This window comes from Aaosphaeria arxii (genome assembly GCF_010015735.1).
Source record: "Aaosphaeria arxii CBS 175.79 unplaced genomic scaffold BU24scaffold_12, whole genome shotgun sequence".
NCBI lineage: Eukaryota > Fungi > Ascomycota > Dothideomycetes > Pleosporales > Aaosphaeria > Aaosphaeria arxii.
The window spans coordinates 953,412-975,684 of record NW_022983485.1 but is presented as its reverse complement, the minus strand read 5'-3'; the positions used below and the strand labels follow the sequence as shown (position 1 = coordinate 975,684).

Below are 22,273 nucleotides of genomic sequence, written 5' to 3'. Positions count from 1 at the left end.
CCGGGTACCCGGTCCTCTAGACTCCCTTGGCATTCCTTATCCACCTACTCGATGAGGAAGCTCGCAGCCCGTTGCCATCCCGTTGCCAATCAGCTCAATCACTCAATCATGACCCAATCCTATCGCCATTGGGGGGAGCTTGACCTCGTCGAGCTTCGAGCTCCAAGTACATATATGACCTCACGCCGTTGTTGAACCCTCGCACTGCCTCTGTGTCACCCAATTGAGCTCTGCATCTCGCCTTTGCTCTCTTCCTCTCCCCGCGGGGTTCTTGCTTGGGTTCATCACAAATACGAGCCAGCTACTTTGCGAGCTGTCGTAATTTGCTTGCACGACCAACAAGACAGGGTAGCTCTCGGCAGGTCGTCATCTTCATATTAATTGACGCCCTCGCCCATCCATTGGAACTGCAATTGCCGTCGTCTGTGTTGTTTGGGACCTCTGCTCTTCTGCAACAATGATGCGTTCTCTTGTTCTCCTGGCGTCCAGCATCTCGCTGGTCGCTGCAATTGACCCGGCGCGTCCCCCTCACCAGCCAAAGGGAAACGGCGAGAAGCTCCTCAACTACAACATCACCACTGACGCTCCCGGCCCTCTCCTCGCCTCGTCCCAGGCCCTGAGCTGGGTTGGTCTCGGTGCGGATGGCGACTACATCACCACCGCCGACGACGGATCCTTCGTCTTCGAGAACGTTGCGACCGGCGAGTCGACAACATTCCTCTCTGCTGACAAGGTCCCTGAGGACTACTGGGAGTACTGGATCTCGCCCGACGCGACTCACGTCCTCTGGGCCGTCAACCACACCAAGCAGTACAGGCACTCGTACTTCGCCGACTACGTCATCTCGAACGTAGAGTCTGGCGAGTCCACGCCCCTCGTTGCCGACTCCGTTGGCGACATCCAGTACGCCGAATGGAGCCCCGTCTCCTCTTCGCAGATTGCCTTTGTCCGAGGCAACGACCTCTACCTCTGGAACGATGGAGAGATCACCCAGGTCACCAAGGACGGCGGCCCTGACCAATTCAACGCCGTCCCCGACTGGGTCTACGAGGAGGAGATCTACGGCGACCGCTACACTCTCTGGTACTCCCCCGACGGCAAGTACATCGCCTACCTCAGCTTCAACGAGACTGGCGTCGAGACCTACCGTATCCCTTATTACATGAACGACCAGGAGATTGCCGATGTCTACCCCCGCGAGTTGGAGCTCAGGTACCCCAAGGTCGGCACCAAGAACCCCACTGTCCAGTTCAACCTTTTGGACGTTGAGGCGGTTAAGGTTACCAACGTCCCGATTGACGCCTTCCCCGAGGATGATCTCGTCATCGGCCAGGTCGCATGGGTCACCGAGGAGCACGGAAAGGTGCTCTACCGCGCCTTCAACCGTGTCCAGGACCAGGAGAAGCACGTCCTCGTCGATGTCGAGGCCGCTTCCACCAAGGTCGTCCGCGAGCGTGACGGAACTGATGGATGGCTCGACGACCTCTTTGCCATCTCCTACGTCGGTGCCGTCGCCAACGCTACCGGTTACAAGACCAGCAGCGATACTGAGTACTACGTCGATCTCTCCGACAAGGATGGCTGGGCTCACCTCTACCTCTTCCCCGTCGAGGGTGGTGAGGAGATTGCGCTCACCTCTGGAGAGTTCGAGGTCGCCGCCATCCTCAAGATCGACGGCAAGCGTGGATTGATCTACTTCACCTCCACCGAGCACCACAGCACCGAGCGTCACGTCTACTCTGTGTCCTACAAGACCCTCGAGAAGAAGGCGCTCGTCGATGACAAGGTCGCTGCTTACTGGAGCGCTTCTTTCTCCTCCGGTGGCTCGTACTACGTCCTCAACTACCTCGGCCCCAACGTCCCCTACCAGGAGCTCTACGCCATCAACTCCACCACCCCGCTCAAGACCGTCACCGACAACAAGAAGCTCTGGGACACCCTCGAGGAGTACAACCTCCCCAACATCACCTACCACGAGCTCAAGCACCCGTCCGGTGTGACCCTCAACGCCATGCTCCGTCTCCCTCCCAACTTCGACCCCTCCAAGAAGTACCCTGCCATCCTCATCCCCTACGGCGGACCCGGCGCCCAGGAGGTCCACAAGCGCTTCAGCGCCCTCAACTTCAAGGCCTACATCGCCTCCGACCCTGAGCTCGAGTACATCACCTACACCGTCGACAACCGCGGCACCGGCTTCAAGGGCCGCGAGTTCCGCTCCCTCGCCGCCAAACAGCTCGGCTCCCTCGACGCGGAAGACCAAGTCTGGGCCGCGCACGAGCTCGCCAAGAACTCCTTCGTCGACAGCGACCACATCGCCTTCTTCGGATGGTCCTACGGCGGATACCTCGGCGCCAAAGTCGTCGAGCGCAACGACCCCATCATCTCGCTCGCCCTGATCACCGCCCCCGTCTCCGACTGGCGCTTCTACGACTCCGTCTACACGGAGCGCTACATGAAGACGCCCGAGCTCAACCCGGACGGCTACAACGTCTCCCGCGTGCACGACTCCACGGGCTTCAAGAACATCCCCGGCCACGTGCTCATCCAGCACGGCACCGGCGACGACAACGTGCACTTCCAGAACGGCGCCGCGCTCGTCGACCTCCTGATGGGCGACCGCGTGACGCCCGAGAAGTTCTCGAACACCTTCTTCACCGACTCCGACCACAGCATCGTGTACAACAACGGCGGCAAGTACCTCTACCGCCAGCTCAGCGAGAAGCTGTTCGAGGAGAAGAACAGGAAGGTCGACTCCAAGGGCAGCCACCAGTGGAGTAAGAGGAAGGTTGCTGGTGGGGCGACGATTCCTAGGCTTTGAGTGTGTGGAGATGTGTGGGGGTGTCGGGGATGGGGATATGTTTTAATGTCTATTAGCCTACGTGTTGAATGAATGAAAAATGTACTATGAATTCTATTCAAGGATCTTGCTTTTGACTACTGTGTGTATTGTGTTTATGGTCGTCTAATCGAGAAAACCTCAAATCCCATACTTCCAAAAACGGCGAATGATATCACGTGAACATTTTACTAGCTCACAACCCCAACTCCAACCTTCAACCCACATCCACCCATCACTTCAACTTCACCCAACCCCTTAAAAATAAAATAAACCGAAAGCCGCAAACGATGGCAGAAGAAGAAGAAGAAGAGCAGGACCTCGCCCAGGGGTCCATCATACCCTCCCTCTACAAGCCCGCCTCCCTCCTCCCCATCGCCCGCCTAAAAGACCAATTGTTATACACCATCGAAACATACCCCGTCACCATCGTCGTCGGCGAAACGGGCAGCGGGAAAACGACTCAGATCCCCAGGTTCCTGTACGACGCGGGCTGGACGTCCGACGGGTCGAGCATCGCGGTTACGCAGGTGAGTAGTCAACCCCCCTTGGACGAAGACGTGTAAGGAGAAACGGCGTACTACTGCTGATTTACCAGCCGCGCAGGATCGCAGCGACATCCGTGGCGGCGCGGGTAGCGGAGGAAATGGGGTGTAAGCTCGGACAAGAGGTCGGGTACTCGATTCGCTTCGAGGACGTGACGTCCGCGGCGACGCGGGTGAAGTTCCTGACTGACGGGCTGTTGCTGCGGGAGATGCTTGTCGATCCGCTGTTGAAGAGGTATTCGGTTGTTATGGTTGACGAGGCGCATGAAAGGTCGTTGAGTTCGGATGTGCTGTTGGGGTTGTTGAAGAAGGTGGTTAGGCGGAGGGGGGATTTGAGGGTCGTGGTGGCGAGTGCGACGTTGGATGCTGAGAGGTTCAAGGCGTTTTTTGAGCCGGAAGGGGAGGAGGAGAGGGTTTGTGGGAGGGGGAGGGGGGAGGTTGCGTGCGTGGTTGGGATTGAGGGGAGGGTGTGGCCGGTTGAGGTGCAGTTTTTGAGGGAGGCTGCGGAGGATTACGTGGAGAGGGCTGTTGAGACGGTGATGGAGATTCATGCGAGTGAGGGGCCGGGGGATATTTTGGTGTTCCTGACGGGGCGTGAGGAGATCGAGACGGCGATTGATATGATTGCGGATCGGATGGTTGACTTGGAGCCTGGACGACAGCGATTGCAGCCGCTGCCGCTGTATGCGGGACTCCCGACGGATCAGCAGATGTACGTCTTTGAGGAGGCCGGTGAGGATACGCGGAAAGTCATCGTGTCGACCAACATCGCCGAGGCGTCCGTCACCATCGACGGCATCGTATACGTCGTCGACAGCGGCTTCGTGAAGTTGCGCGTCTACGACCCAACCCTCGGCATCGAGCGCCTCAACGTGTGTCCCGTCTCGCGCGCATCTGCAATCCAGCGCGCCGGTCGCGCAGGCCGGACTCGCCCTGGTAAATGCTTCCGACTGTACACGGAATCGACCTTCAACGCCCTCGAGGCGGCCACCACCCCGGAGATCCAGCGCAGCAACCTCGCGCCCATGGCCCTGCAACTCATGAACCTGGGCATCCAAAACCTCGTCCGCTTCGACTACCTCTCCCCTCCGCCATCCACCCTCCTCATCCGCGCAATGGACCTCCTCGGCTCCCTGGGCGCCGTCGACGCAACGACCGCACGCCTCACGAAACCCCTCGGAACACGCATGGCAGAGCTCCCCCTCCCTCCGATGCTCGCGAAATGCCTCCTCAACGCCCCGTCCTTCGGCTGCCTCTCCGAAATGCTCACCATCGCCGCCATGATGACGCTCAACGGCAACGTCTTCATCTCCCACTCCTCAACCTCCACCTCTAAAGCCCAGGAGGAAAAGATCCGGCGCCGCTTCGCCGTAACCCAAGGCGACGCGGTGACGCTGTATAACATCTACACCTCCTTCCACTCCCACTCCTCCCCATCATCCTCTTCCTCCACTAACAGCCCCTCCCCCCAATGGTGCAGAGAAAACAACCTAAACTTCAAATCCCTCATCAAAGCCACCTCCGTTCGCAAGCAGCTCCGCAACCACCTCTCGCGCCTCGGCATCGAAGAGAACGCAGGGCTTTCCGGCCCGGAGGTCGTGCGTGCTGGAGGCATGGGCGTGGTCGAGAGGGTGCAGCGGTGTCTTGCGAGTGGGTTTTTCGCGCAGGCGGCGCGGATGCAAAGTGACGGCACTTTTAGGACGGCGGGCGGGGGTGCGACGCTGTGGCCGCATCCTACTTCTATTTTCTTTGTAAGTTTGATTTCCGTTACCCCCTTTTCGCTTGCTTGCTTTTTGGGTTATGGGTTTTGGCTGACGGTGGATGGTTGGCGGGGTAAACAGCATAGGAAGGCGGATTGGGTGGTGTACGGCGAGATTCTGGAGACGAGGGGGAAGGTGTATATTAGGGATCTGACGGCGGTGGAGATGGAGTGGTTGGTTGAGAGTGCGCCGGAGTATTATAAGGTTACGCAGAAATGAGGGAATGGGTGGAATTGGTAATAGGTACGGGGTGGGTATACAAGAAACTAAAACGACTAGACAGAAAGCATGGAAGCAAGAAGAAGAGAAGAAGAAGAAGAGAGGTGAGATGAACAACTACTTCATCGCCTCCACAAAAACCTCCCTCATCCCCTTCAAAAACCCACCCAAATCCCTACTCTCATTCAACCTCTCCACCACCCTCTCCACGGCCTCCCTATCCACCGCCCCCTCCGGCCTCACCTCAAGAACCCTATACTCCCTCTCACTCGTATCCAGCTCAAACCACGCCTCGCGCTCCCACTCCCTCTCACAAACCCCCTCATACACAAACCTCAACCTATCCTCCTTCCCGAGCCCTTCAATCCTCAACCCCAAATACCTCTCCCAGAACTCAAGCTCGGGTTCGTTATACCGCGCCTGCCCGTCCAAGTACCGCCGGTGTTTAGCCTGCGCGTCGCGCCGCGCCGACACCGCGCGCTGGGCCTCCGCGATTTGGGCGCGCAGGGCGTCCCGCGTTGTGAGCAGGGCGTCGCGCTGGGTGGTCAGGGTCGAGATCGCGGTGTGCATCTCGGATGTCTCTGCGGATTCCTTGGCGAGGGTCTGTCGGTGCTGCGAGGTTTTGAGGTGCAGGATTTCGATGGCGCGGGCGCGGGCGCGCTGGTCCTCTTTTCGGAGTTAGTTTCTGTACTTTCATGGGTTTGTGGGTGGAGGGGAGGGGGAGGTGTTTACCTTGACACTCGGCGACGTTGATGCGGAACTGGTTTCTGTCTTCGAGGACGCGGGCGCGGCCTTTGGCGATGAAGTCGTCGAAGCGCGCGGTGAAGTGGTTCATGCGGGTGCGCAGGTCGTCGAAGCCGAAGGCGATGGACGGGAGGGTGTCGGCCATTGTGGGTGCGCCGGTGGTGGTCGAGTGCAGCATTGTGCTGGTGTTGAGGGAGGGGGTGGGCTCGAAGGTCGTCATTGAGATGATGGTGGGCGTGGGGAACACCGGGGTTTTATTTGGGGCGTGGGTTTTTTTGTTATTGTTGTTTTGGTTGGGGTCGCAGGTTGATTGCACTGGCGGTTTCGGTGACGTGGTAGTGGATGTATGATATGGTAGACAGGGTGTGGTTATGGTTGTGGTTGTGGTGGTGAATTGTTGTTTTGATTTTCCCGCATCGGTTGCTAGGCAAAACAAACGTCGAATCGACAATCACGTGACCATGCGTTTCGCAGTTTAGCGCAAAGCTGCGGGGAATGTCTGATCGCTTTCCCGAACTGGAGCTCTCGAGGACAGGCGGGAAAAAAAGTTACACGGCCTTCACCTCTATCGTCGCGCGTACGCGTCTCGCGCCCTCCTCCTATACAATAAAGTTGGATTCAGTATTTTGTATTCTTACGTTCCGCCGATCAATTATGCCATTACTCTTGGTCCCTCTACTCGGCAGACGAACACCTCTTTTGAACCCAAATGGCTAACTCGCCGTTCAATCTGAACTATGGCCACCCGGGACAGCCGTTGTACGATTTGGAAACCAGCTCGTGGGGGTTTGAAAGGACACCTGGACAGAATGGACGCTTACGACAATTGGGCTCCTTCAAGCTTGTAGTACCGTCGTCCACTGAAGCCGATCACAGCACTGCAGGAGGACCATGTGGAAAAACCAACCAAGAAGTGCAGCAGTCGACCAAAACCCTCAGCCGCGCCTGTCCAGAAATCGCACCTGCAATCGACATCCTACCCAACCTCGCGCAGGTCTCCGCGGCCATATCCTCGACGACCGAAGTCTACGACCCGGCGATTGGCCCGCTACTCTCTTTTGGCACGTTCACGGGCGGCGGGCGGTACATGTACCCGCGCCGCATCGCCGCGATACCGACTGGAGACTCGGGCAGCGTTCTCTGCCTGTTGGCTGTCACAAAGGAGAGACTTGGATGGGGCGCCGACAGGAGCTTTTGGATCGAAGGGCCCTCTCTAGCCAACTGCGAATGTGGATATTGGGCCGATGATGCGGCGCCGATACAGCAGATATGCTTCTCGCAGGCCGAGAATAGGTCGTCTTTTCTGGCTGTGCGATACCCTACGAGGACTGTCATTTTTCGACCCTGGCAGAACAATGTCACGGCGTTTCGGTCGCAGTTCCATAGACTCCCTCCTTCGCGACTGGATGCGCATCGGATATTGGCTTTGTCGATTGAGCAGACGGGGGGAGCGCCCCATGCGGATGTGACGTTTAATTTTGAATATCAGCGCCAGTTTGGAGTTGTTGATCAGAAGGGGTTTTGGAGCGTTTGGGATATCGATGCTGGATACCGGGAGAGCGAATATAAGATGTCGTGCACAGTGACGGGATCTCTGGATGCCACACCCGGGGAATTTGCCACAGAGTCTGGACCTGGGCTACAAGCTGATGGATGGGGGAGAATATTATGGATCGGGAACGTGAATACCGTTGTTGTTTGCAACCGAAGGGTGATGCGAATCTTCGACATTCGAGGTGGACAGACGAACTTGCTGCAGTGCCCCTCGCCTATATTGGCAAAATCACCGGATTGGATTTTGGATGTACAGAAGCATCCGGCGCATAAAGGTCACCTATTTGTGATCACATCCAGGCAATTGCTCGTCATGGCGGTGAATCCTCCGACCGATGTTCCCGAATACAGCAACCCTGTGAAAGGAGGTCGCACATTGGTGTCTTCTTTTCATTATCGGGGGACGGATGATATCACGCTTCAGATTTATCTTCATGCGAGTTCGGAATCAGGTAATTGAACTTTCCATCTTGGCGTAGAATTATGTGCTGACTCGATCATTAGAAACGCTTGTATTCGTACACTCACGTTTGAATCCTTTGATCACGATCTTTAGATTCCAATTCCACGATCAACGTGGCGGACTCCCCTATTCTTGCTCAGATCCACTGCAATTGGACCTCGACCGGACTCTTTTCGGGTCCGTGGAAAAGCCCCTTCACATCGTCAACCTCCAACTAGACGCTTTAGAGTACGGGGAGGATGATAATGTCCGTGGTACAGGACTCGGCCCTGGCTACTCCCACTCAGGCGTTCGCTTCTATCGTCTTGCCATAATGCTCTCGGATTTTAGTATTCTTCAGTCACTACTTGTGTACGAGCCTGGCAGATCTCCCCAACATGCCCGGATGAGTGTAGATCTACCAGGCTGGACTAGAATCACCCGCCCGCATCTTGCTGTAGGTCGATCGCCTACTAATGTCGACCACAGTGAATTCATCGTTGCTGTTGGGTTGGGCCCCACATCGAAACCACAGTTGCTTCTGTCGCATCCGCAGAGGCGTTCTACTAGTACGAATATCGACATGGCCTCGAACGTTCAGTACTGGACGAATACCCGGGAAGTAGACAATCGGCTGATATACCAGACTTTGGTGAAATCGGCAGCTCGAACGGAAGACTCAAACACGGAATCCGAGAGTGTCACGAGTATCATTCAAGAGGTCAGCTCTATCTTGGATGAACAGCTTGTACAGGAAGAAGTACCCACAGAGACATTGTAAGATTTTTGCAGCCATCTGTCGTAACCAAACTAATAGTCTTAGATTTGAACTTTCTACAACATCTGAGATCGGAGTTGAGGACGTCGATGAAGCATCTGTACAATTGCAAAGGCTCCTGGATGATACGGAGCGAGATCTTCCTCACCACCTAGAGCGGATTTCGCTCGATAGCATCCTTCGTATTGGTGGCGAGGATGACGAGAGAGCCACCATTTCCTCTCTCTATGACACCATCCTCGCTCATTGGATTGGTTCACTCCCAGCACATGTCTCTATACCCGTCCGACAGGCAAAAGAGCAATTGGCCCGTCGCATATCTGCTGAAGTCATACTCGCGAGTATCCGAATACGTATGGATAATAGCACAGGTCCCCCTGGTACGCAAGCAGAACAAGAGCCGACTGTGCATCTGCCAATCTTACCATCGCGCAAAGGCATGGACCAGCCGAACGTTGGAATGAATTCATTCTCGCAGCCTCAGCCCCAAACAACCTTTTCGTGGTCACAGCCTGCGGCTCAACAGGGTCTAACGGCTTCTCAGCCTCTCCCATCTCTAGCTCCAACAGGTGTGACCGCAACTACTGCAGAGCCCTTACCGGTCAGCCCTTTCACAAGGCTAGGCCAACATCTCCAATTCGACAAACTACAACCCGTGACGCCCCCTGGCATCCGCGATGTCTTGACACAATGGACGCCCGGCGCGGACCCCAGAGCATACCAATGGGACGGCAAGATCCTCGGCGCCGAAGACGATTATGACGACGAAGACGACGACGAGGAATCGCGACTTCGCAACCTCAAAGCCCGACGAAAGAAAGAAGAGCAGCTCCGCAAAAGACAGCGACGCGAATTGGAGAAGGAGCAGAGGAAAGCAGAGAGTCAGCCTCTCATCGGAATGGATCGGGGCGGCGTTCGAAGCTCGCCGGCGCCGCCTATGTTTGGCCTGGGCATGAGCAGCCAGGTGATGCCGCAATTTCCAAGCAGTAGTCAGATTCCTATCGTGCAGAGTCAGATGGAGCCTGGGAGGCACGGGGGTCGGCCGTTGATGTCGAAGAAGAAGGCGAAGGATAAGAGGAAGAGCGGGTTTTAGTGTACTCCTGCAGGCATAGCAATCCTGTTAATGATGATCATGACTTTGGTATTTGGAATACAAGTATTAGATGACAAAAATTTCGAAATGAATGATAGAGCACTGCTGTCCACTTGCTGACGCTGACTTCACGATCTACGAATCCTTCTTACACTCGCAGTTTTATCATCGTGGTCCATCATGCCATGTCGGCAGAACGGAAGTTGTCGCGCAGCAAGGCGTTGCAAAGGCGGGCCCGCATCGGAGGTAGGCGGCGCCGCGGGGTAGCTGTTGAGCTCGATTTGTATAGCTAGGAGGTATCCAACAACATCTATCCCACTATTAAAGCATCAATTGTTGCACTTCTCTCCCTCCAGAACTCCAATCACCACCAAATACATCCAATTCATTCTCTCCAAGATGTCCGGATTCCCAAGTCTTCAACCCGCTTTCACAGTGCGAGTACGTCTTTCTGTCCCTCGTGCCCCTCTCCCCTCACCTTTCCATACATCAATATGCACATCACCTGATCGTCCATACAAAATACAAACCCCCAAGAAACCACAAGAAAAGAACAATTGATTGACTGACGGTTGTTCGTGAAAATAGGTAACCATCGATGCTCCCATCGCAACAGGAGCCCAGCACGGCTCGCCGCTGGTGATCGTGCCAATGGTGTCTGGATCGGTGAAGAGCGAACCGGGTTTTGAGCCAAAGCTTGATGCTGAACTGTATGATTGATTTCTCCATATCTTTTCGAAATTGTCGACGTTAGGGGGAAGAGGAGGAATGGGAGAGGGGGAGTGGAAGCTGGGAAGGACGATGGAGAGACGAGAAATAAGGGCCGAGGAATGAGAAGAGATATCACGTTCTGACGAGATTATAGACACGGCGTAGGATACGACTACATCCACAACGACGCCGACGGCAAAAACATGCGCCTCGACGTCCGTAGCCAAGTCAAGTACACCTCCCCTCCCTCTCCCATATCTCCCCTTTCACTCACAACCCTCCCACAGGAACAACGACGGCACCGTCTTCGCCATGTACTACAAAGGCACCGTCGCGCTGACCCCCGGCGTCCAGGCCATCCTGGGCGGCGGTGCGGACGCCCATACGACGCCCTACGGCGACTCGTTCGTGACGTTCTCGTTCGAGACTGGGAGCGAGGCGTACAAGGAGTTGCAGAATGGGACGTACGTTGCGGCGGGGCACTTTGTCACTAACGAGGAGGGGGTGAAGGGGGTGGTGGTGGAGTATAAAGTGAGTAGGGTTGTTAAGGGATGAGGGAAAGTGTGTGCGGATGGGTGATGAGGGATGGGGGTATGTAGATATTAGGTGAATGGTATTCCTGATTTTCTGATTTGTGTCTTTTGGGGGTAGTAGGTGGAGGTTGGAGTGTGCGTTTGTGATGAAAAGATGATGGACGGAAGTGGTGCGAGTACATACTGCTTACTGGATCTTACTTGTATTCATTGTTCAGCGAATGACATGGAGCTTGTTTGAACGTGTTCCTAGCAGTTCAATGGGTTGTAAGGAGGAGAGGAGATAACAGTAGAACCTCTTCTGTATTTCCTTTATCCAACCATTCAACCCTAAGACAAGCGGTTGGCTTATCATGTTCACCTTTTAGAATAGGAGCGCTTAACGATGGAGCAAAAGGGCCATATTGACATCGAAAATGAGTGATACGATTCTCGACCGAGAATCAGCGCCTAATGGCAATAGAAGAGGCATTGATGTACCTGCTGAACGAACTTGACTAGAGTTGTTGGGTCTGGACTCTGACTCTGACCGTGGACAAAGCCTGCGCGCAGGGTTTTTCTTACTTTTTGCAAGCCGAGTCTCGTGAATTGAATCAGTTCTTTCATGCATCTCTCCCTAAGATCTAGACGGTTCAAAGCAGTGTACTCTTTCGGAATCGCTCTCCCAATCTGCAAGTAGCTACAGATACATCTCCAACATTCATGACTCGGTACACCCGACGCCAACGTCCAAACGGCAACGGCCGCCGCAGCTGAAAAGCAAGCCGCCGAAGCTTGAGCCATATAATGAGGCGGAATCAAATCGTGTGCTGGCAGTCGGTGGCTTGCAACAAGCACCGCAAAACCGCCTCCCTTGAGCTTAACAAGTGCCTGTGCCTGGTTCCGAAGTGGGGCTCTAATTGATTTCCGCCACAACCGTAAATCACAGGATACTCCCGTCTCGCGTGCGGGCCTAGGTTGCTTACAACCTGGACGTTATCGTCGTATCTCGTTCTCCCCCATGATCATCATCGTCGTCATGTCGAGTCAGGTTCTTTTTTTGTCTTTGGTTGGGGGTTGACTATGACGTGTTGAGTATCGTGACTTCAACAGGGAGTCAGGTACCTTGATACTGAAGAGTAAGGTGCGAGTAAGGGGACATGGAAGTTGTCGTTGCGCTTGTGAAGTACTCGTACAAACGACGTATCATTTCTATGATGTTGAGCATCCTCGGACACCGCCGCATGGCTTTGCTGATGCTACCAGCATAGTACAATAATGTGTATACATTGCAGGAGTGGCGACAGAGTATTGCATTGTATTGTCTTGTCCCCAACGACACCTGCATCTCGTATTCCGGGTCTCATAAACCCAGTTCCAGCCAGCCCCGTCCTCCTCACCCATGTAATCGAGAAATCGCATGATACCATTATGGTCAAGCTCGATCTGACAGCTAACAATAACACCACCCAGTAGAGCTTCCGCATCCCAGCCTCTGATCGGGATTGACAAACGAAAAGGAAAAAGTGTGGCGCGTTGCTTTGCAGCGCAACGTCATTGGCCCCATCGCCCCAGAAAAGGGTTGGTAGACTTGAATGGATTGAAAAGGCAACGAAACAGGGCGAAAACTGGAGTAATACTGTCGATACGAACTGCGAGTTCCACTTTTGATCCTTTCCGTCGCTGTTTCGACGCTAGGGGAATCTCGAAAAAGTGGCCGACTGCAAAGCCTAATCTCTAAAAAGGGAGGAGATCCTCGGTCTAGTGGACTCCGTCCGCGATTCTGGTCGCTGGGGAGAGTCCAAATCGGGGGCAAGCACAGAGTTTAGTAACGTTGCAATGCAGAGACAAAGTCGTTTATTAGTTTAGTTTCCCCATCTGAAATTCTATTTTTGCCCGCTGGCTAGACAGATGCGCTTTTTGGGGGTGGAGAGAGGGCCAGATGAAACAACCTAGTCGTGGGTCAATTCGATCTCAATATTGAATAATATCGGGGGTGGTCGCTATTGGCTCTCCGCAATCCATAAACACGAACATGGCGAGAAACAATGACAAAAGGGTGCTCAAGGAAACACAAGAGTGGGAATGTAGGGAAGCATTCTAGAAGACAATGCAGATAGTTACCCCATCGGGTTCTTGATAGTTTCGGGCCGTGGGAAAAGTGGACCAAGATGATGGCCTCATGGAGAATAGATGTGCATATAGAAATACCAGCTTCAAGAAGCACTCTTTTGAAAGAAGCATCAGCAATCAACAGTTCTTTCTCTGTATCATACTTCGATCTACTACCAAAAAACCCAAAACCACCTTCGTTTTATTCAAAATGTACACCAACATCCTCGCTACTCTCCTCGCCGTCGCGCCCTTCGTCGCCGCGAGCCCAGTCTCTCCCGAGCCTCATGGCGCTCCCGTTGGCATCCGCGAGTGCTCCGGCTCTTCTCTCACCAGCGACGACTTCAATGCCTTCGCCGACGTGATTCTGACCAAGGAGTCCTTCACCGCACAACCCAGCATGACCCGCTACCAGTTCCAGGAGCAAGTCAACGGCAAATGCGTCCAAGTGCAGATCTACAACCAGAACTGCAACAACGCCTACGAGGTCGATGGTGACAGCCTCGCCAACACCATCCGAAGCATCACTGAGCAGTGCTCCGAGACGGCTGGCCAGACCGCGGGCTGGGGATACTACCGCAATGTCAACACCGCCGATACCTACAAGAACCAGCTCTGGGTCCTCACTTCCGAGTGCAACACCCGTATCATCCGCAGCGCCTGCGCCCCATAGAGGAAGACTTGATGACTTGACAACGGAATGGACGGTCGACGGGAGAAAGAGACTGCAACATCGCTTGTCCTTCGAGACATGGATAGTGAGCGGCAATTTAACCGAAGGACTCGCCTCCAGGTGTGAGAATTCAAGGCCTACCAGGATCGTTACTGAACGTCGAAAAAGCTATAATGTGAATCACTTAATGATAATGAAAACTCTGTTGAAGTTGAGGGCTGCATAGCCCTAGAAACTTTCATGAAAAGCTCGTCTTGCCTTGTTGTGATGTATTGGTGCTGATAGTCTCCACATAGTCGTGTCCTATGCGCCAGACGCAACTGTCCATCCCATGTGGTGAATGTGTACTTTCTGTAACTATGTGTTTAACAAATTGAATCCTTTACGTTGGTATAAGGGTAGACTTATTCATTCCAGATATTCCGGAAATATGAATCAGTTCAAGCAGCAGAGAGGTTTCCTATTCGCAAGTCAAAGTTCGATCTGCTAATCGACACATCTGCCAATACAAGCTTCTAAATCAATACACTTTTCTCCTTCTCAAAGATAACGCTTTCCAGGTCTTGTATCCGAAGATTGGCTAGAACACTTGGTCATTGTCGTTGGCCAATCACCATCATCCTGGGTAGGAGTCCTGCATTTTGCCGTCAACCCCATTTGTCTTGCATCAATTACAACACTATATTTAGCCATTCAATTGAGAAATCACCTGCCTCTCTTACTTGCTACCTCTTTGCAAACCGTCAAGTCTACCAATTGACTCCTCAAATGCAAAGATGCCGCTTGACTCGAATACTTATATTCATTATACGAGCCCCGCAATCTGGAAGAACGACCCACAGTTCTCTTATCGCGAATCATGCAATGTCATGTCTCGTAGCCGGGTCAAGATGGCAGTTCGCTTCTCGCTACGTGATGTCATGCAATATACTCGATATGAAGAACGGCTGCGGAACATGCGAGTGAGGGGCTCCAAAATCATGAAAACGTGAAGCTTGTTGGTCGTTTGGATATTAAGATGCCTTGTTAAACCTTGCGATTCTGTTTCCGCGACCTTCGATTGGCTATGCTGTAGAGTTTGGTCTCGTATAGTAGGATTCTTGATACCAAAAAGAATCCGGCGCGCAGCATTATGTCGTCCAGAATCCGAGTTACTAAACAGTGAGCAGCATCATCGTTAATCTATATGCCTCCGCGAAACGTTCGTCGAGAGACATATAAAAGGAGTGGATCACTGGAGGCTAAGATCGACACAGAACTGTAAGTGCAGCATTGACATTACCTTACATCGATTTGCGAATATACAAATACAAACCTACAAGTAAGGACCCCTCGAATCTCGCTCTGTGGAAGGGTACTGATTGTCGTAGCAATGAAGCTCATCTTCCTCACTGCACTGCTTCCACTTGCAATTGCTAGCGCCATCCCCGCTGATCCTTATCCTGCTCCATGCGGTCGCTCTGATCCATCGGGCATCTGTACGAAGAAGGAAACCTGCTACAAGAAGGGTGGATTCTGGGTTCAGAGAGACTGCACCTTCTACAACGTTTTGGACATCGGATGCTGCTACAGCATTCCCGACAAGAAAGATTAGACTTCTGATCTTACTGGGAATGACAAGAATCGACTGGAGTTGATAAATGGACTTGAGTTCAAATTATCAAAATTGGGCGTCGTTTGATGTCGAATACCGCATAAAGTAATTGAATCTTTTCGTCCTCGGGGCGATTAAAAGACTTGACGTCTGTACTTGAGTAGTAAAATATACCCCATAGGAGTGACATGCAAGTTCTATGAGGCTCAATGATGTAATGGGAATCCTAGCGAAGGCATCGGAAAATGGTTGAAGATCTGACAGCGGGCAACGGGATAGATTAGATTAGATCTCGATAGAGGCCGAGGTTAACCATCCTAGGTTAGCGTCTCAACATGACTAACCATTCACTTAGCACCACCAACACGTGCTCCGTAATTTCTCCACAGAAGCGACGACGTTCGGAAACCTCAACCCTCCCTTTGCTCGAGCTATCCCCAGGTTATTTTCTTCACTAATATCTTTGTCTCTTTGACCTCTTCACTGCTGTTTGCAGTTGTTACTGCGTTCTCGCGCGTCGGTTTGTGTTCGAGCCTTTGCCGACGCACACTCCGACTGCCCGATTTTTTCGCGTCACGAGTTACTGTGTTCCGAGTCAGCCCGAAACATTTTTTTCAACCCTCAACCTCTTATCCGAATAATGTGTATACGAATGTCGATGCCTGAGGGCGCACCCAGCGAAGCTCTATAGGTCACACGAGTACTAAACATTCTACTTCTGAGCTTGTACGTTGCTAAACTTCCTCTCCCCAATGCAAGATCCCCAGATCCCAGTTCGCACGTACCCTGGCCCGGTTTTTTCCACAATGGCCGTGTGCTGGGGGCTATAAACCCTTCAGATATCGCCACCCGTGTTTTGTTTATTCGTTGCGACTTTCGCCTTTGGAAACCGTGCCGGATCATTCGACTTTCCACTGTGCCTCCCATGCCAGGCTCTGGAAACGACAGTGGATCCCGAAGCTTTGCTGCTACTCAAGCTGGCAAGCTTATCTTGTGATTTGATATTTCCCTGTTGCCGATTCGTATGCAGCGTTGGCTTCTAGCCTCAGCATGCAGATCCTACATCAGTCGCTAAATCTCTTGTAACCTCTTCCAGACATTCGGTACTCCAATCATACGACGGTTGAGGAAGCGTTTACTATTCTACGCTAGACAGTCGTCCTACATCGGAGAGGGCTGGTCCATTTCCAGCCATGGTACACAGCTCTACCATGAAGCGAAAGCGATGTCAAAGTCCCGCAGAATCGCTTCCTTCAAAGAAGGTTGCTCAAGAGATAGATGCAGGAAGTCCGGGCAAGATATGTCAGCTCATCTGTATTCTCCAGCAATATGGCTTGCTAGTGGGAATCACGAAACACCTTTTCCCAAAGGACCTGCATGCACTGGCGGCGACCTCTAAAGCGACTTACAATGCCATTTTCCCGAGAAATACAAGCCGGTGTAGCTTGCTTAAGAAGATGCCCTGTGATGGCCGTGGTGTCGCCATACGAAATGACCTACATAAGAGATCCCAGTTCAGCCAAGGAGCCGTGGAGAGTAATCAGTGTGGTACTGTCGCCAAAAATCGGAAAGTTGAGTCTCGGCCATGCGTCAAGTGCAAGGTCACTACATGTGACGAGTGTCGAATACATTGCGTCTACCAAAGCATCCGGCATCCTGCAGATGAGCCAGATGAATTCGATAATTACAGCGGCTTTGTGCTCTTAGATGAGACCGAAATGGGAGTGCTAAGCCATTCCCACATGTTTGCAAACGACGACCTACCAAATGGCGCTGCACGGTGGGGAGAATTACCACACCATGATCAAGGCTTTCTCGATATCCCACTCGACTCTCCTACATTTGTGTCTCCGGTGGAAATCGAGGAACTGATCAGCATGGACCTGGGAATGCGTCCCATAGCTGCCGAGGTGTCATCAGGGATAGCCCATCCGTCTTCTATCCTCAGAGCCTTTTGGGACATTACCGAGAAACGCAAGCGACCATGCTGCAAAACGTGCCTATCAAATTTTGTCCGCCGCGGTGACAAAACACACACCGTGTGCGACTGCACACTGAAGAGCCAATTCCTTGACCGATGGCTTTGTCTTCGTTGTTACCAACTAGAACAGAAGACCGTAGAAGAATCCACCGAAGGCGTAGCCGATGAGCTTTCTGGACTCTGCAATTGCGGAGAAACACTCGATGATGAAACAGAACGAGTAATTTGCCTATGGTGTTACGGCGAAGTCACCAACCCATGGGGCGTTATTGACGTCCAATCCCCTACTTCAACCGTGGCATAGACATGCCCTAACCATTCACCCTGTCGCTTCGCTCATGAAACGGCTCGCGTACCTTCAGCGGATACCCCGGATTGACGGTGTACGGAACTGGAGTTTCTTTCCCTATTTGATCGGCATATACCCTGGATTTAAAAGCGAGCTGGGATATTCAATTCTCCCCACTATGTTCGAGATATACCCAGGGTTGCTGCAACATGGCGTTCGAGTTGAGAGGTTTATTGTTTTTTGGGCCCACATCCGTCTTTTCCTTTTCTTCTCGTTTTCAAAAGTGTTTCTTTTGAAACATCTTTCCAACTCTCCTCTTCTCCTTGTACTATCACCAATTGTAACACCACCATGTCTTTATATCCGCAATGGTAATGATTAATGAGTCTTTCATGCAAATTATCTCTTTCTAGCATACTCGTGCACGCATCTTAACAGTTCTCACATTTCTCCTCCACATCGCGTTGCTTGAGAAAGATTCCAAATTGGCAGCATGTATTCGCTTCCGAACCCAAAACTCCAGCAAATTTAACATCAACAGTCTGTCCTCTCAATCCACACTTACACGCGCATTCGTCTCAACATAACCCACCAACCCTAGATCCTATTCAATCCACCCAACTCACTCAAGCGTATCATCCGAATGGAAAACCAACGCCCTGACCTCGATGCTCTCCCTCTTCTCCTTATCCTCAGTTCCTGGAACCTCAAACGCCGTATGTGGAACTCTCCTAGCGCGCCCGTCGAGCTTCGAGTCGAAACACTTGATCAACAGCACTTCTTCAGGAGAGAGCTGGCTCTTGTAAAACCACCTACACGGCGTTAGCCTCCGCTCTGCCTCGCCCCGGAAACGGCACCCCAAAGAAGAAAAAAGGAACGGGAAAGGGAAAAATGGAAGGAATGACCTACCTATGTCCCGGATCATGCTTAACAGCAAACGTCTCGCCCCTCCTCGTCGGATAAATCAGCTCGGTAACCACCAAACTCTTATCATCGACGCTGCTCGCCTCGGCGACGGCTAGCGGATCCCGCTGCACCGTCTTGATCGGCCTCCACACGTTGATGATCTGCACGCGGCCCTTCAGCAGCTCCTCCGCCTCCTCGGGGAGGTGGTGCGGGACGCGGGACAGCGCGGCGGAGTACGACTGGTCGATGTGGACGCGCTGGACGGGGCCGCGGAGGTTGCGGCTGGTTGTGCTGGCGGGCGTGTTGGGTTGGCGACGGATCGTGTGGTCGAAAATGAAGATGCGGGATGCGCCAGTCCTATTACATCCGTCAGAAATGCTCTTTCTCACGTTCGACCTTTGCTGCTTTTGAATTTCTTTTTCTCATGCATGGAAATTGCATTGAGGAAAGAGAACAGTTGGAAGGGAGAAGGGGGTGGGTAACATACGCATCCTTAAGCAACTGCTCCGTCTCCGGGTAATACCTGCTCTTGATCTGCTCCTCGTCCAGGAAATCCTTCTCCTCGCTCGTGTGCTTGTAAAACTCGAACCCGTTCCCGTCGAGCGTGTACTCGCTCTCCCGCCCGCGGACGTCGCGCACCGTGGCCTTGTGGCTCTCGAACGGCCGCTCGTAGGTCTCCGGGCGGTCGGTGTAGGTTGGGTGGGGTGGCGAGCCGTCGGCGTTGGGCTTGTGGTAGTTGAGTGTTGTTTCGACGTCTTGGGGTTTCGGTGTTTGGGGGGTTGTGGTGGTGGGGAGGACGGACGGGGTGAATGTGGGTGTGGATTGGGGGAGTTGGACTGCTGCTGTGGCCATGGTTGTGGTAGTTGTGGTAGTTGTGGAGGTTGTGGAGGTTGTGGTGGTTGTGGTGGTGGTTTATAGTTTCACGGGGATGAAGTCACAGAGATCGTCGAGTCAGGATGTATTGTAGCAAGCTAGCAAAGCGAATACAAGAAGAGTATCTTGCAAAAAGTAAATGCACTTCGGGCCGTCCACCACCACGTCTTTATACTCCATCCCTCGACAGCGTGGGGCGCATCACACCATTCCCCATCACAGCCAGTCGTTCGACGTAAGACGTACGATAGCTACCATTTCGGATATGTAAGCTACCCCCCCTCTACAGTATGACTTCCCCGCAAGCACGCAATCATCCAACAGCAACGAGTGATCGCATTGCATTTCAAAGCCGAGTCGTACGAATCGAGCTAATCCCGCTAGTGTTCGTCCGAATGCAAGGCTTAACGTGCAGTTTCTCATGCCTGTGAGACTGGAATTGCATGGTTGGATGTTATGGTGTCAGAGGGTCCAACGCATGCAGGGTTGGGTGCGGTGGTGCTGATAAATACTGGAGGATTGCGTTTGATGCTTCAATGGCATTGGTGCAATCTATGTGGTATTTCTAATCGTTGTACGTGGATGAATTGCATGTCATATTTCAGAGGTAGCGAGTGGAGTCAGATTCTTATGTTTTCGTCTAAATCATATGATGTCAAGATTGTATCTAAATCTAACCACTGATGCCTGCGAAAAGTGCAAGAATTAATGAGTGAGATAACGCTGCCAATGTGTATAGGAAAAGAGAAGTGCAAAAATATGTAGCAATGCCTAAGAATCCAGAAATCTCTCTAAGTTCGAGGAACGTGAACAAGTGTCGTTACTGTCGTGCCGTCATTAAGAATACTCGTCTCTTCTTCGAGGCGATATCCCCTCAATTTGGGGATCAAACGTGTCCAGATATACCAGTAAAGCAAGCCAAATACGATACTTGTGTTGTTAGCCTGATCCTCGTCTTTGAGCTTCAAATATACACTTACATGCTAATCCCAACTACGGCGTAAGTAGCATACCAAATTCCTCCCTTGTTGACCTTGTCCTTCGAAGGGAAGAACGGCGCAGCTAGAAGTGCGGCACTCAGGCCAATCCGAAAGACCACGGCTGCAATCCAGGCCTTGAACGGCCGTTTGAGGTCAGGCCGCTGGTAACGCAGTATCAAAAGGCCAACTGATACAGCAAGTGCGAAAATTTGTCCGGGATACCCTTCAACTTCCAAAATGAAGGAATAGACGTCTCCAGACGGAGGAAGTGCTAGGACCAAAAGTGATGGGATGTAGTGTACAATGAGTCCTCCCAACGGGGCGTTGAAAGGCTTCGAGGACGCCAGAATCTTCGAAAAGGGTAAAAATCCCTGACGGGCAATCTCTTGGTTCAGTCGAGCCTAGACATAGTTCAGTCATTGATTGCCATGAGCAGATTTCCATACTAACCAGAGCAAAAGTAACAACCATGACATTCCCAGCGCCAGACAATGCAACTGCGAGGGGGAGAATCTTCTTCCCTAACTGTGGACCAAAACTACGCTCAAAGAACAGTGCAGCGATCAACTCGCCGCTATCGCGGATTTCCTCTAGCGGGACGACAATAAAATACGCAATATTGACCAAAACATACAATATGCAAGCCGTGGCCAGTGCGGTGACTGAAACTGACTTCAGGGTTCGTACGGGGTTCTTGACTTCGTTGAGAACGTTGTTGACGTTATTAAGCCCCGCATACGAGTAGAAGACCTTGAACAACGCAGTAGAGATGACACCCCAGCTCCAGTCCGAATCTTTCCAGAGATCCTCTGCAGGCGGGAAATGGTTTCTTCTGACCTCTGTGTCGTGGCGCTGGAATACTACCACGAACAGACCAGCGAAGATCATAAAAATGACAAGGCCGACCTTGAGCCATCCAAGGAAATTCTGTATCCGGATTCCAGTCTTCAGAAAACACCCGTGGATGATGGTGATGATTGTAAGAAGGCCAATCGCTAAGGTCTTCCGGATGAAATCCGTTCCCTCAATGTCGAAGGCGAAAAGCGTGTATTGAGCGAAAACGATGCAGTTACTCGCAGTAAATCCAAGCAGAACGGCCTGTACTGCCACCAGAGTCGATGCTAGATATCTCGGTTTTCGGTATGTAAACTCCAGGTAGACCTTCTCGCCGCCCGATCTTGGGAGCATGGAGCCATATTCGAGGGATATCGCCAGACCGCAGGCAGCGATGATAGCACCTGCAAACCAGAGCGAAAGGCTCAACCCGACACTTCCGACTCCTCGCAGGATGGCACCTGGAGTTGCAAAGATGCCGCTGCCAATGACGCGCGATATGACGAGAATGTACGCGCTCGGCCAGGTAATGTTCCTTCCAAGTACTGAGGTTTCGGGTAGGACGTCGTCCTCGATTTCGCGGGATACCTCTCCAACGGCTATTGTTCCGTTTGATTCTTCGTCGCTTCCATATGCTGTCTTGGAGCTCGACCGTGTAGATACCTGGGTTATTGATGGAGATGGAGACGATGAGAGCAACGGTTGCTCTTCTTCTGGAGTAGCCGCCATATTGTCGAGTTCGAAAGGATTTGGTGTAGCGAGACTGTAGTTTGGGTAGTAATCGTGGAATATTATGTCGCTGGTATCGCCGCTTTCATCACATTCTCGGGGCGACGG

At 52.6% G+C, this 22,273-nt stretch overlaps 11 protein-coding genes across 11 annotated transcripts; 9 read left to right on the top strand and 2 right to left on the bottom strand.

Annotated features, from left to right (window-relative positions):
- The first annotated feature begins 226 nt into the window (after positions 1–226).
- Positions 227–2,913, top strand: BU24DRAFT_71681 (uncharacterized protein). Its single transcript, XM_033534564.1, has one exon. It carries the CDS (start codon positions 458–460, stop codon positions 2,816–2,818), a length of 2,361 nt encoding a protein of 786 aa, XP_033378483.1. The 5' UTR covers positions 227–457; the 3' UTR covers positions 2,819–2,913.
- Positions 2,914–3,126: 213 nt separating this feature from the next.
- On the top strand, positions 3,127–5,360 carry BU24DRAFT_357387 (P-loop containing nucleoside triphosphate hydrolase protein; the record flags this gene model as incomplete). Its single annotated transcript, XM_033523951.1, has 3 exons — positions 3,127–3,366; positions 3,435–5,132; positions 5,223–5,360. The coding sequence occupies 3 exons, from the start codon at positions 3,127–3,129 to the stop codon at positions 5,358–5,360; spliced, it is 2,076 nt and encodes a 691-aa protein (XP_033378482.1).
- Positions 5,361–5,477: 117 nt separating this feature from the next.
- BU24DRAFT_356941 (uncharacterized protein) lies at positions 5,478–6,282 on the bottom strand (the record flags this gene model as incomplete). Its single annotated transcript, XM_033523920.1, has 2 exons — positions 5,478–6,028; positions 6,093–6,282. 2 exons carry the CDS (start codon positions 6,280–6,282, stop codon positions 5,478–5,480), a joined length of 741 nt encoding a protein of 246 aa, XP_033378481.1.
- A 358-nt stretch (positions 6,283–6,640) lies between these two features.
- Positions 6,641–10,152, top strand: BU24DRAFT_455279 (uncharacterized protein). The gene is made up of 3 exons (XM_033531363.1): positions 6,641–8,110; positions 8,163–8,877; positions 8,924–10,152. The coding sequence occupies exons 1-3, from the start codon at positions 6,814–6,816 to the stop codon at positions 9,969–9,971; spliced, it is 3,060 nt and encodes a 1,019-aa protein (XP_033378480.1). The 5' UTR covers positions 6,641–6,813; the 3' UTR covers positions 9,972–10,152.
- Positions 10,153–10,329: 177 nt separating this feature from the next.
- Positions 10,330–10,644, top strand: BU24DRAFT_428170 (uncharacterized protein). Its single transcript, XM_033529408.1, has one exon. It carries the CDS (start codon positions 10,371–10,373, stop codon positions 10,530–10,532), a length of 162 nt encoding a protein of 53 aa, XP_033378479.1. The 5' UTR covers positions 10,330–10,370; the 3' UTR covers positions 10,533–10,644.
- Positions 10,601–11,690, top strand: BU24DRAFT_428169 (uncharacterized protein). Its single transcript, XM_033529407.1, has 3 exons — positions 10,601–10,681; positions 10,837–10,914; positions 10,970–11,690. Exons 1-3 carry the CDS (start codon positions 10,623–10,625, stop codon positions 11,235–11,237), a joined length of 405 nt encoding a protein of 134 aa, XP_033378478.1. The 5' UTR covers positions 10,601–10,622; the 3' UTR covers positions 11,238–11,690.
- Positions 11,691–12,220: 530 nt separating this feature from the next.
- BU24DRAFT_428168 (uncharacterized protein) lies at positions 12,221–12,750 on the top strand. Its single transcript, XM_033529406.1, has one exon. It carries the CDS (start codon positions 12,473–12,475, stop codon positions 12,668–12,670), a length of 198 nt encoding a protein of 65 aa, XP_033378477.1. The 5' UTR covers positions 12,221–12,472; the 3' UTR covers positions 12,671–12,750.
- Positions 12,751–13,420: 670 nt separating this feature from the next.
- On the top strand, positions 13,421–14,195 carry BU24DRAFT_428167 (uncharacterized protein). Its single transcript, XM_033529405.1, has one exon. It carries the CDS (start codon positions 13,518–13,520, stop codon positions 13,977–13,979), a length of 462 nt encoding a protein of 153 aa, XP_033378476.1. The 5' UTR covers positions 13,421–13,517; the 3' UTR covers positions 13,980–14,195.
- A 970-nt stretch (positions 14,196–15,165) lies between these two features.
- On the top strand, positions 15,166–15,809 carry BU24DRAFT_496917 (uncharacterized protein; the record flags this gene model as incomplete). Its single annotated transcript, XM_033534222.1, has 2 exons — positions 15,166–15,239; positions 15,306–15,809. The coding sequence occupies 2 exons, from the start codon at positions 15,166–15,168 to the stop codon at positions 15,571–15,573; spliced, it is 342 nt and encodes a 113-aa protein (XP_033378475.1). The 3' UTR covers positions 15,574–15,809.
- Positions 15,810–16,633: 824 nt separating this feature from the next.
- BU24DRAFT_71491 (uncharacterized protein) lies at positions 16,634–18,161 on the top strand. The gene has a single exon (XM_033534563.1). The coding sequence runs from the start codon at positions 16,767–16,769 to the stop codon at positions 17,856–17,858; it is 1,092 nt and encodes a 363-aa protein (XP_033378474.1). The 5' UTR covers positions 16,634–16,766; the 3' UTR covers positions 17,859–18,161.
- Positions 18,162–18,465: 304 nt separating this feature from the next.
- Positions 18,466–22,165, bottom strand: BU24DRAFT_357228 (uncharacterized protein; the record flags this gene model as incomplete). The annotated part of the gene is made up of 7 exons (XM_033523938.1): positions 18,466–18,655; positions 18,753–19,106; positions 19,237–19,424; positions 20,447–20,552; positions 20,603–21,003; positions 21,053–21,274; positions 21,314–22,165. The coding sequence occupies 7 exons, from the start codon at positions 22,163–22,165 to the stop codon at positions 18,466–18,468; spliced, it is 2,313 nt and encodes a 770-aa protein (XP_033378473.1).
- Between the last annotated feature and the right edge of the window lie 108 nt (positions 22,166–22,273).

Excerpts from the sequence above, each read along its gene's own strand:
- BU24DRAFT_71681 (XM_033534564.1), top strand. The coding sequence starts at position 458 with ATGATGCGTTCTCTTGTTCTCCTGGCGTCCAGCATCTCGCTGGTCGCT.
- BU24DRAFT_455279 (XM_033531363.1), top strand. The coding sequence starts at position 6,814 with ATGGCTAACTCGCCGTTCAATCTGAACTATGGCCACCCGGGACAGCCG. Across the intron at positions 8,111-8,162 it reads TCATGCGAGTTCGGAATCAG|AAACGCTTGTATTCGTACAC; the intron begins GTAATTGAACTT and ends CTCGATCATTAG. Across the intron at positions 8,878-8,923 it reads GAAGTACCCACAGAGACATT|ATTTGAACTTTCTACAACAT; the intron begins GTAAGATTTTTG and ends TAATAGTCTTAG.
- BU24DRAFT_428170 (XM_033529408.1), top strand. The coding sequence starts at position 10,371 with ATGTCCGGATTCCCAAGTCTTCAACCCGCTTTCACAGTGCGAGTACGT.
- BU24DRAFT_428169 (XM_033529407.1), top strand. The coding sequence starts at position 10,623 with ATGGTGTCTGGATCGGTGAAGAGCGAACCGGGTTTTGAGCCAAAGCTT. Across the intron at positions 10,682-10,836 it reads CCAAAGCTTGATGCTGAACT|ACACGGCGTAGGATACGACT; the intron begins GTATGATTGATT and ends ACGAGATTATAG. Across the intron at positions 10,915-10,969 it reads GACGTCCGTAGCCAAGTCAA|GAACAACGACGGCACCGTCT; the intron begins GTACACCTCCCC and ends ACCCTCCCACAG.
- BU24DRAFT_428168 (XM_033529406.1), top strand. The coding sequence starts at position 12,473 with ATGTGTATACATTGCAGGAGTGGCGACAGAGTATTGCATTGTATTGTC.
- BU24DRAFT_428167 (XM_033529405.1), top strand. The coding sequence starts at position 13,518 with ATGTACACCAACATCCTCGCTACTCTCCTCGCCGTCGCGCCCTTCGTC.
- BU24DRAFT_71491 (XM_033534563.1), top strand. The coding sequence starts at position 16,767 with ATGGTACACAGCTCTACCATGAAGCGAAAGCGATGTCAAAGTCCCGCA.